Source organism: Siniperca chuatsi, linkage group LG20, assembly GCF_020085105.1.
Source record: "Siniperca chuatsi isolate FFG_IHB_CAS linkage group LG20, ASM2008510v1, whole genome shotgun sequence".
Taxonomy (NCBI): Eukaryota; Metazoa; Chordata; class Actinopteri; order Centrarchiformes; family Sinipercidae; genus Siniperca; species Siniperca chuatsi.
In genome coordinates this window covers 17,329,731-17,342,339 of record NC_058061.1, presented here as the reverse complement: position 1 = coordinate 17,342,339, position 12,609 = coordinate 17,329,731, and the positions used below count along the sequence as shown (strand labels likewise).

At 40.3% G+C, this 12,609-nt stretch overlaps 1 protein-coding gene across 1 annotated transcript in view; it reads left to right on the top strand.

Moving 5' to 3' along the window:
- The window catches only part of snx29 (sorting nexin 29), a 128,990-nt gene that overhangs the window by 93,062 nt on the left and 23,319 nt on the right, over window positions 1–12,609 (top strand). Inside the window, exon 19 of the mRNA XM_044178470.1 lies at window positions 11,488–11,628. Within this exon, the coding sequence (XP_044034405.1) occupies window positions 11,488–11,628 (141 nt within the window). The remainder of the gene's footprint in view (window positions 1–11,487; window positions 11,629–12,609) is intronic.

Genomic DNA, 12,609 nt, shown 5'->3' with positions numbered 1-12,609 from the left:
CTATAAGCCACACTGCTTTGGTATGAAGCCCTGAACAGACCATCATTTGGAGTAATGGTGTCTGGTTCAGGGGATTTTTATTTTGCTGCACCATGCCTCAAACCTGTATATTGAGGTTTTTGGACATCTGTGCTGCAGTTTGTTTCATCATGCCACATCTTTTGTCTTGTCATCTGGATTTGAACCCTGCTTAACATAGCAAAGAAACACTGAGCTGTATGGTCTCTTGAAGGGCGCCCGGCAGTCAGAGCTGAGGTTAAGTCCTGCAGTGTCACTTGATCAGTGAGCCGCCCTCCAATAAAAACTTCAAAGGTGTGTTAACAGGTGGAAATGGGATGTGAGAGGTGGGGTGGGGACTTGGCTTGGCCCTCTCTCCCTGTGGGGAGATGGTGGAATCAGGATTTGGCTGGTGACGGTTCTGTCCCTTCGAGGGAGTCAGGAGGGATGATGTGATGATCTCTGCTTTAGCCTCAAGACATCTGATTAGATCTTGGGCTGAAACATAATTTGTCAGTCTGCCTCCCCTCCCTGCTCTGCTCTCTATGCTCCCTCTCCCTTGTTACTCTCAATTTATATTTACCCATTTTGTTTGTGACTCTAATTGTCTGCCTATCCCTCCCATGCTTCATTTTTCCCATCACTCCACTTTACCCTCCCCTCTTTCTTTCAGTCTCATTCAGGGTCTTCTTTGCTCTACATCCTCCACTCCCCGCCCTTACCCTCAATCATTTGCTCACTGGCTTCCTTACTACGCTCAAAGCCAATTTGCAGGGCTTGTCAGTGACTCATTCATTCACATGAAAGGGAGAGAGAGAAAGAGCCTCCTACCGTGACTGAGTTTTTAGTCAAGTGTTTGAGGAGGGACACACAAAGAGGTGGAGTGGGAGGAAGGGAGTTGACAGGAGAAGGGAGTGGGAGATGAAGAGAACAGAATAAGGGCAATTGTGATAAAAGATGGAGATAAGAGCTGCGGCTTGTCCTGTTTTCCTCCCGCTGCGGCGTCAGACAGTTTTTCCAAGGTAGCCTTCAACTTAAACGTTGAGCGCTCATATCTGGTTACCACCCGCGGGTCTTAAAGAACTTGTGCTGAGTCCTCAAGTGATAAAAAGCTTACAGTGTCTGCTGTATTGATGGCTGTTCTGTATGAGGAAGAGAGTCTGGAAAAAAGAAAGAGATGTTTTTTTCCAATGGGCCTTCAAAGCCATATTTTACATTTGTCCAGCATGCTCAATGAGCGATTAATCTCCTGAGATTTTGTACAGAACATCAAATGCCACTGTAAATTTTGACATTTCAGTGTGACTTTGCAAATTACCAAGACAATGCAGACAAAATGATCTTTATTAATCTGACTTTAACTTTGCAGTACCTTTTTTGGTTGGGTTGCTCATAGTGACGTTACCACAGAGAATTATCACTCGTCTCTGCAGTTCCTTTCAGCTCTACAGAGCTTTATAGCGACTTTAAGCTCATTGTTTTGGTTTTCCAACCCACAACTTTACTGTTTTGGCTTACTCTCACTGTTCTTATCTGCCCCAGCAGGCAGCTGTTTTCAGCCAAAAAAGATCTAAAGATCCACTATACACTACCTGCTCTGCGCCAAACGACAGACAGACAAAGTTAGCGACTAGCTGGTGAACATAGTGGAGAATTTAGCAGCTAAAGAGCCAGATATAATTTATAAAAGTAGAGTGTATATTGGACTTCATCACGTGACCGGAAACACGACTCAAAATAAATGCTAATATTGCTCCATATCTGCTGGATTCTGTAAATGGGCAGCTGTTTGCCATATCAACTTTAAAGCTGATAATATTACAGCGTTGTGTTTACAGCTTAAATGCAGTATATCTGCGGTTGTCATGATTTTTGAACATTTGGTACAGATGATTTACACAGAGGATTTGTCTTCTTTATAGCTTAGTATGTTAACTGATGTTGCTTTAAGAACACACAGTTCCAAGTTCTAATTGCCAGAATGCTGTTATGGCTAAGAAATGCTGCAAATTATGCATTCATTCTAATATTATCTATGTTTGTGGTCAGTGTTTGTAACTGGGAGGAAGTTAGTTCTAAGTTAACATCCTTTTCCATGAGGTGGTTACATTATTTTGTCTCCTGTATGCATTTTAAATAACAGAACAGTAAATGCATTATTATAATGCTGCAGATGCAGTCTGCCAAACAGCACTTTTCTTTTCAACAAAACTCAATCCCAACAAAATTCTGTCTTTCAAAAGCACCAGTGTGCACTTAGGGATTGGTAGAAGGCACAGTGTTGTTTTCTGAGATTTGTAGAGTGATGTGACATTTTCTTCAATTCAAACAGTAAAATACAAAACAGAATATTTTAATAATAAGTCCCTTTCACAGTTAAGAGTTGCTTTTGACAGTGATGTAGGAGAAGCTTGGGTAGTCAGTAAAATGTGTGGAAAAACCCCTCCCTTGTCACTCTCTTTTAGTTTCAGTTATTACATTTTAATGAGAAGGATCCTCCGTGAAACACCAGCTGGCTGCTTCCTTTTTCATATTTTATAGACTAATGGAAGCAACACAAAAGTGATCTATTGATGTGTGCACCACATATTCCCTTTTCTAGTAATATTTTCACAATATACGATGGCTTGTTAAATAACATAAAATGAAAATTTATTTCCTTTATCCTTTGGTCAGTTGAAAGTACAAAGGTGTAACTCCTTATTTGCCATTGACTTCTTCTTCCTGGTACATTTTCTTGCTGTAGGAGAAGTCAAGGGTAAGGTTATTGGTGAGGCAGATTTGAGGGAAGGCCTTCTTCCTTCTGCATTTAAGAGCTCCCCTCTACCTCATAAACCTCCAGCAACCTCCCTCGAGCAGAGACAAAGGGTGTAGGAGACAGTAAAGGTGAATGCCTTTATTTTATCTGCCAAAATAAATATCTAGCCTTTATCGGTAGATGGGGAGTAGTTATACGTGCGCGACCGAGGGAGGGGGGGAGCTTGCCTCAAACAATGGAAGGGTATGTAAAGAGTCTTATGTTCCCTGCAGCACCTCTGAATCCATGAATCAAGTTAATCAAAAGGACACTCAGTAGTCTTGGTGTTTGGTGTAGCAGCTTTGTAGTTTTCATCCGCTTCCACTTAGCAACAGAACAATGGAGTTTGGATTATTTTGGTTTAAGTGCTACCCATTACTTCATCACGCTGCCACAATGATGCTGCTGATGAAGTTGTTCTGCCTGTTGATTTCTTTGTGGACTCAGTCATTCAATCAGGTGTTAATTTCCCCATTTAATCATTCATATAATTTAAAATCAAGCACACTCATCAAAAGAATCTTAGTTTATTTTCCATCCACAAGCCTCCATTCTCTCCTCCTCTTCACTCTTCCTTTTCTTGTGCCTTACACCTATTTTTCTTGTGTTTCTTTACAGGTTCAACTGTAGTTGCCCCTTGTCTTGAATGCCTTTAGTTCCTCCTCCTCCTCTTCACTCTTCCAACAACATTCTTCCTCCTCCTCCTCTTCTCTTCTCTTCCTCATCTGCATCCACTGGCTCTTGGTATCAGGAGCAGCAAAGTTCTAAAATAAACACCTTTTACTGCAGTCAAGATAGTAATCACCCTCTCTGTCTTTGGCATTGTCTCTCCTTGCCTGTTTTTTTCTCTATTTCTATTTCTCTCTCAATTTGCCTCATTGTAGTTTCTCTTTTCCTTATTGCTTTTTTATGCTGGCAATTATTTCTTTTTGATTCTTTTGAAGATCACCTTCAGCCCTCATGAGTTCTCATCTCTGATGATTTTAATATGTTTATGATTTTAATGCCTTTATTAGATATACAGTAGAGATGACAGGAAATTAGGGAAGAGAGAGACAGGGAACGACATGCAACAAATGTCCCCAGCCAGACGCGAACTGGGGACATTGTGTGTCATTGTCGGCCCCCCAACCCCTAGGCCACCAAAGTGCCCCATCTCTGTTTTAGCAGTATTTTGTAGAATTCTTGTTATACTATTTAGATGACATCTTTGGTGATCACTCATCAATCAAACAGTGGTTGCTTTCCTGTGATGCCATTATTTATGGATTATTTTATTTCTGACAAACTTTCTGTAACTTTTCATTTCATCCATGTTGGCTGGATTTACTCCTGTTTATTCCCAACCAAGGTCAAGAATCTACAGCCATGCTAGCGGGTCTGTGAGGCTGTATGTAGACACAGCGGTGCTTTGAGCTAAATGCTAATGTCAGCATGCTAACATGCTCACAATGACAATGTTAACATACTCACATTTAGCAGGTATAACGTCGACCACGTTAGTTTAGTGGGGTTAGCTTGCTAACTAACACAAAGTTCAAAGTACAGCTGAGGATGATGAAAATTAGTTTAGCAGGTATTTTGGTTATAAACGTACAAATAGAAATGTTGACCTAATGATGGAGCTAGATGTTAGAACATTACCAAAGTTATTACAATTCATCCTCTTGGGAACATGAACGTCTGCACCAAATTTCATAGTAATCCATCCAATAGTTGGTGAGACATTTTACTCAAAGCCACAAATGTCAACCTCATAGTGTCGCTACAGGAAAAGTCAGGGGATCACCAAAGTCATTAGAATTCATCCTCTGTTTTCATTTTTTCATTTCATTGCAATCGGTGGGTTGCATGCACACACAAGGATGCACACATACATTCATGTCTTTCCTTTCCTGTGGTCCTTTGCTACCTTCCCCTCTCTCCAACCTCCAAATGGATTCTATTTTCTGCCTAATTGGGCAAATGTTTTGGCCTACAATGATCTGTGAAGAGGGAGGGGGGATGACACGAGGCTCTGCTGCCTTTGCGTTGGTTTGACTCTCTTCTTTTGCTCACTCTTTCTCTCTCTCCCTCACTAAAAACACATATACACACATCTTTAAAGAGGCTCCAAAGCTTTTCTCTTTCCTTTGCGTCCCTCTTTTCTAATTGTTGTTCATGGGTTCAAATCATAGCCTTGCAATGAAAACCCGCTAATTTCTTTCTGCAATTTGTTGCTGTAGTTCTTCCTGTTGTTTTTTTTTCTTGCTTGCTTCCTTCTGGTCTGATCAGCATCTTCAACCAGTGTTACATTTCTTTAAAGTCAACCAGAACATGTTGGAACAGGTCAGAAGCAGGCGGATTTTTGATTCATTGTGTTTTTCAATCTGTGTAAGTGATAGCTCTTATTACTACATGCTAATGTAGAACACATCAGCTACCTCCAAACACCAGTCAGTTTGGCGATATCATACATTGGTCAAAGAAGACGTCGGCCATCATGTGCTGTGCCTGGCAGTTGCGTAGTCTTCCAACTGTGAAGTGAGCAAGAGGGCTCTCTGTGTGGGTCTCCTGTGGTGCTGGAAATGGGTTTGCACACAGTTAGCCTGCCTGTCAGATGGGGGAACAACAGACCAGGGTCTTCTCAGAGAGATACAGCAGGGAGGGAGACATCATTATCATCTGCAATTTTCAGCTGTGGCACACGACTACTCCTAGTTCCATCTGCTTGTTGGAATACCCTCAGGCTAAAGATCCAGTTGAATGTCAAGCAAAGAAAAAGCTGCAATTATCCGTTCACAGACTTCCTGTTTCAGATCTTTATTTCTGAAGTTATTTCATGCTATACAAGTACTCTTTTCCTCAGGAAGCTTTCGCGCTGTCTTTGTTACCCTGGATAAGATTCTCCTCAGCTTCATGTGGATTTCTACCAGGTGCTGGGACTTCTTCACACATTTCACACATGCAGTTAGTTATTTTGAATCATGCATCATTGTGGATATGTGGATGTAGACCTTAGACCAGCTTGCAGTTGCTAAGGAGTCTGCTAATGGGGATCTTAATGAATAAATTAAAGCACATGCAAGCCTTTTTACATCTAACCAGGCTGAGAAAACACAGAGCACAGCTTTTATTATAGTGTCACTGTCCAGACGTGGATAATGTCATTTGATAACTGTCATCTGACATCGATTGTTGAAATGAATTATCACTCACTGGAAGCACATGTACAAAAGATAACACATACTGTATATACACTTGCTGTCTGTTGACCATTTTATTTCCTTTGTCTTTCCTATATTATTTATCATTTCTATGTGTATATGTAATGAGCCTCAGCTAAAAGTGAGGGTTCTGTTAAATGTCACCACTGACCTATAGGAATTAGTCCAACTTTTTGAAGTGAGCATCTAAAAAAAGCTCAGCCTTAATATTTCAAGACCTCCAACTTCATGTCAAACCATTCCTTCCTTACTTCTGTCACAGTACGGCGCTGCTCTGATGACACGTTGTTGGCAGCTCTATTATTACAATAATATATTCTCATTGGGTCCCCTAACACAACTACAGACACTGCTAAATGTATTTGCTTTTTCGGCTGCTGATTTCTGACACAAGGATTTGAATCTCCGGAGTGTGAAATTCCTCTTTTTGCTCTTGGGTGACACCTTTTGTGAAGAACACTTTACGACACGAATGGAGCAGAGCAACTGATCAAATCTCATCAACGTGCACCTACTCATGAACAGGTGGCATTCATCAAATTGAAATGAGCAATTTATGACAAGGTTGTGCAGTTAAGAGAGTTGGTGAATCTGACTTGGAACACTTGTATGAGCAAACCTCGCAGGGAAACGTTATGGCGTGTCTACATGGTAGTGAGGTGTTCCAGCTGCATTTGCACAGGCCTCATTGTACTTGCCCTATATGCGCATAAACGACAAACAAATGTTCTTGCATGAGGATATAGCATAGGATAAGCATATGATGGGTTACTGTTACAGTAACAGTCTATATATTTTAACAGCTAAATCTTTTGTTGATGTACCCTGTATATATATGTTGTCTTATTCCTGTGGATAACTGCTCAAATGTAGACAACATCTTTCTAGTGTAGACAAGAAATAGTTTGATTCAGGAATGTCACCCAGATGTCAATAGTAAACCAACAGTGTAGACAGCTCCTCTCCTCCTCTTCTATCTGGACTCCTATTTCTGCAAAGATATTATGTGTCACAGAGTGAGAAATCCACTGTGCAAGAGGCAGAGACAACTTTCTGCACACATATTAGTCTCAATAGACAAAAATGCAGTGCAGTTACTGTATAATATATATACACAATTTCTTGATCTTTCACTTTGCTACAATATGGCCTGAAGCTGATGCGGTGAGTTTGTACCTGAAGTAGGTGAGTCAGTTTTGTGGGAAAAGTTGGTATACCAAAGAAGTGACTGACAGCACTAAAAAAAAAACAACCTTTCTCAGCATAATATATTGCTGATACTTCAGTAACCAAAGGTGTATTTTCCTTCTTATGTTGATTCATTGAGGTTATATTTTCATCACACCTATTATTATGCTTTCTCAGATATTCTCATAAGTCATTTAAATGGCGACAACAGGACTGTGTCCATCACAGTCGAGCTTTCAACAACAGCCAAAACCCATCAAGCCTTTTCCACGAGGTTCCTCTGAACCCTGATTAGAGGCCCTGTCCCTGTTTGAAGATGGCTTTTATTGGAGATATCAAAGCGCCGGTGCTCAAATATTCAAGGATGATGCAGTTTGGATGTCGCCAAGATTTTTGTCAGATAATGAGAGACTATTTGTGATTAGTCAGGAGGAGGGAGCTGGTAGCTGTGTGCAGAGGCTAATGTGTTGCCATAAATAAGTATGCCAATGAGACGGTGTAAAGTGGATTAAGCTCGCTGCGCTAATATTTCCATATGTGTGGAGCCATTTGATGTCTGAGAAACTACAGACACTATGGGGCTGATTCCATCATCACATCTTTGCTAATGCAGCTCTTAATGTGTATTCAGACCCAAGAGACTACATGTGGCTGTAAAACATGTAGTAAATGGTAAATGGACTGTGCTTATGTAGCGCCTTTCTAGTCTTTTCCGACTACTCAAAGCGTTTCAGCTACATATCCCATTCACCCAATTCACACACATTCATACACTGATGGCAGAACTGCTCATCAGTTGAAAGAAAGTAACGCATTCACACACACTCACACACCGAAGGCACAGCAATTTGTGGTTCAGTGTCTTGCCCAAGGACACTTGGACATGTGGGCTGGGGGAAGCCGGGATCAAACCGCCTACCTTCCGATCGACATGAGGATTGATTGTCTATTTTTGGCTCAAGATACATTTTACTCCAGGACATCACACCACACACACTATATTAAAAGTGAAATTAGATTAAAATGCATTCATTTGTCTGGAAAGGTATCATAGCCTAGTTATTTGTCATGCTTGTCAGGGCATTATGTCCAGCAGGGTATTTCAGCAGACCATATGGAATATTTAAAAGCACAGACCTTGCTTTCCTCAGTTGAACAATTAGTGTGTGGAATACATCATGAAATGTCTATCCCTGAACTTAATGCTACAGTAATTGCTCGTGTGGCCTCCACTTTCACTTTGACGTGACCTGTTTTTACAATGATGGAGTGATTGAGGCAAGCATGCAGATGGAAATTCAGCTTTCCAATGGTTTTGTACACTTGCTGATAAGATTATGAAGGTGACTGAAATGTCAGAGTTTGAGTAATTTTCAATTTGCTTTTGCACATAAATTTAACACCTGTCATAAGTCCAGGCTAAAGTTGTGAATTATGTAATATTGATCTAGATATGTGAAAAATGTATCTACCTGTAGATGCCAAACTCACTTAATGACATTGATTGTTTATTCTTATTTTTTGGTTATCCATCAAAAGCTGAAAATGCCAGAAGTACAAGAAGTACTTGAAATATCGTCATACTGTGGCGCCCCGGTAGCTCACCTGGTAGAGCGTGTGCCATTAAGGCTGTGTCCAATTCCAACCTGTGTCCCTTTGCTGCATGTCATCCCCCCTCTCTCTCTCTCTCTCTCTCTCTCTCTCTCTCTCTCTCTCTCTCTCTCTCTCTCTCTCTCTCTCTCTCTCTCTCTCCCACCTTTCCTGCCTGTCTCTGCAGCTGTCACTATCAAATAAAATCTGAACTGCCCAAAAATAATCTTAAAAAAAAAGAAATATTGTCATACTCATCCTGAATAAGGGATTTATTATTGTCCAGTTTAGTCAGCTATAGATGAATCTAGAAGAAGACGCAACACACACACACACACACACAACCAGACCACACCAAGTCAGTCCTTCTCTTAACTTGCAAAAAATAAGTTGGTGGAAACTTAGATGTGCATCTGTAGGTCAGACATAAAATGCTGAGATGACAAGTCTGCAGTCCATTAGTGGCCTTGTCTGCTCCCATCTTGTCAACCACTACTGTCATTTACCAGATTTGGGTCTTTCCTTTAGTGCTGCTGCTCTTTATACAACAAGATACTATACTGTTCTTACCCCTCCAGAAATTATTTTGGCAAATTGGCACAATTGAAAGTATGCTGAATTAGCTATTAGCAGTTCCGGTTTGCAGTGTATCCATGGATGTAGAGACAACTGTGACTGGATTACTAAGTTCTGGATTTATAAGGAGCTTTTTTTAAAAAGCGGATTTAAGGATGTATATATTTGGGATGGGCATCAGACATAATGATATCCTCAAGTGTCACACTTAATCTAAAAAAATTGTGTCTGCGTATTCGGATGTGTTGGTAAACTGGCCAAATGAGTGGGCCAAACTACAATACTAACTTCCCATCGTGCATCTGTACCTTTCTTGTCATGCAGTATTTTTGCCTCATGTCTCTCCCTCCATCATGCTCATAAATTATGCCTGTCTGTTCTTTATTTGTTGCTCTTCCAAAGTCAATGAGCCGATAACATTTCTTTGGTCTTTAATTCTACTTTACATCAGAGAGTACTTTATATGTGATGATATATGTGTTAATATCACTGTATAAAAATCTTATTATCCTTGAGCATATTATTCTACTATTCTGTGATTATACTGTAGATAAAGTGAGCGTTAATTGATGAAGACACAGAGAAGCAAGCATAGGATTAGAAAAACACATAATGGCATTCTTTCTCACCTCCCACCTACTCAGTAGATGCCCATTTAAATGATGGTACATGCTTTTAGATGATCTATTCGACTGTACTGTGAAGTGTCATTTTCTGATCTTTTTATAACATTAACGATGTCTAGACGTGTTCGTCACTGATGCTGAAATATTAACAACGAGACATTTAGGACAGCTAACAAAGCTTCAGCTGTCAGTCTCCTCTTAATGGCTGTCCAAAATGTCACATTTTTCATGTTTGCCATGTAACCTAGACTGCACAGTAGCATGCATGCATACTGACAAAAGATCACTGAGTAAAAGAACGGTCACCTCAAAACAAAAAATACCTGTCATCTTTCACTTGCTCCTATGTCCGTCAAAACGTCTTTGAGGTTGACATGAACACAAAATGTAGTCAGAGTTCCTGTACTGTAGCTCTGACAGTTTGTTGCCTGCACTTCTGAAAAGGGCATTAAATGACATCATATGTCTTTTAAGAAGTGTAATTTAAATGACTTAAAGCCAAATAGCCCCAAATGCCTTTATTTATCTCATACCAGTCATGAAAAGTAGATTCAGATGCTGTTGACCATTGTCCAGCACCACTGGTGCCTTAAGATTCTCCTCTCCTTCAGCAGCTGCTGCTGTGGCATGTTGGGGTGACGCACTTCAGTCCGTTCTTGTTTCTTGACTTGTTGTGTGTGTAAGTTCTTGCTGATGACGACAGAGCAGTAAAGGTCTCTTGTGCCTCTGATGGCATCATGGACACTTTCAGGACTGTGTGTGTTTGCAAGGGAACATGCAGTTCTATATTATGGCACAACTTTGACATTCTTGCCTTTTGTTTACTTTAAGATTTGCCTTGTAGGGGGGAGCTATGCCTAGGTACATTTGGTCGATTTTTAAATCAATTTCTGTTTTCAAGTCTGTATATTTTTTTGTGGTTGGGCATTTTAAAATGTAATTCTCAAAAGCCATTCTGCTTTTGTCTCTGTGTGTTCCCTGTTTTATACGGTGAAAATGGAACCCATCTCCAGCTCTTTTTCTCCTTCTCTTTTTTGTAATAGGCTCATCTTTCCTCCTCTCTCCGCTCCCTCTATCTTTCGTGAGTCTGAACAAAGCAGCTAATGGTGCATGGAAATGGTGGCAGCACAGTCACGCCTATAGACAGACTCTTTCTCTGTTATGTGTTGCAGTATGTAAGTGAAAATACACATTTACAAGGATGAGAGGAAGTCCCATCTCATTAATTTATTGTAAGGCAGTGTAAGAGCTTGATGACAAATATGTGAACTGCAAAAAAAACAGACAAAAGGTTATTACACAAAAGCATGCTATTGGTGTGTGTTTCTTTTCTTTTTTTATCTGATAACTGAGTTCTGGTTTAGCTTCTTATAGGGGGAATTATCTCAGCATACATACATCAGTTTGTCTCTACAGTTTTGCATTTCATTAATGATTTGAGGACTTCACAGGACATGCTGCTGCTGATAATGATGATTGTCATGATGATGATCTTACCTGTCTTCAGGTGTACATCCGTATCCTGGACAACGAGTGGAATGTGTACAGGCGTTACACTGAGTTCAGGGAGCTCCACAACCACCTGAGAACCCAGTTTCCACAGGTGGACACCTTCAACTTCCCACCCAAGAAAGCCATAGGGAACAAGGTGAGCTAAAAGTAACCGTGACCTCTTTGTGTGACTGACTGTTGGCCTTTCTCTGTGACTGTGTCTCTCTGTCTCTCTGTATAGTGGCACATAAAGAATAATGTTTGACATTTGAATTATGGACAGTGTTGACTGCCCTTGCTATGCCTGTCAAGCTTTCCGTTCTCTCAGGAAACATAATGCAGTTTACAATGATAACGGTGGCACATTTACCATTCAAAATTCTTAATAGTTTTTAAGCAATGGTCCTTGATTTCAGACAGAGGTAGACACAAGCAGACTTACAATTTCAAGCGGTTGACGTCAATTTTGTTGGCTGAAATAACAACTGTCTCTGACAGATTATATTAGCTGGAGCTAGCTAGCTAAGTAAGCTAATGTTAGCTCCATGAGTTGGTAGAAAATGTTGTATCTGGCTGACTTTTTGATGTTTATAGCTGACTTGTTTTAAAATGTTAATCTTGTAATAGGGGTCTTAATTATGCAATCGAGGTAACAGAGGTTACATTTATGCTCTATTGATCGCATTTTCCAACAGTATGTTTTGACTTTTAACTTTACAAGAAAACAGGCATTTATGATGAGGACTATGTGTTTTTGTTCAACGTAACGCTATATTGGGTAACTCTGGCTGAGGTTGCTAGAGTGTAAACTTTCCCAAATCCAATATAGAGCACGACAGAGCTACTAACATTAGCTTACACTCTGATGAAGTAGCATCCAGGAACAGCTTCCACACGTGGGGAAAGACATACACAGTGCATGTGCTATCGTGAACAGGGCTTTTTTTTAAAATGTAAACTGTAACCCTCCAAAATAATATAGTTAGCTATGGTAATGCTTCTTGGCCTTGGAAGTAACACTGGCTTAGCTTACTACTGCAGGTACAGTAGTGAGCTAGTTAGCTAGCATTTGCAGCTTATGTTAGAGCAGATGTTTAATGCATTCTTTACACCTTTGCTCTTGTGTTTATTTTTTGGT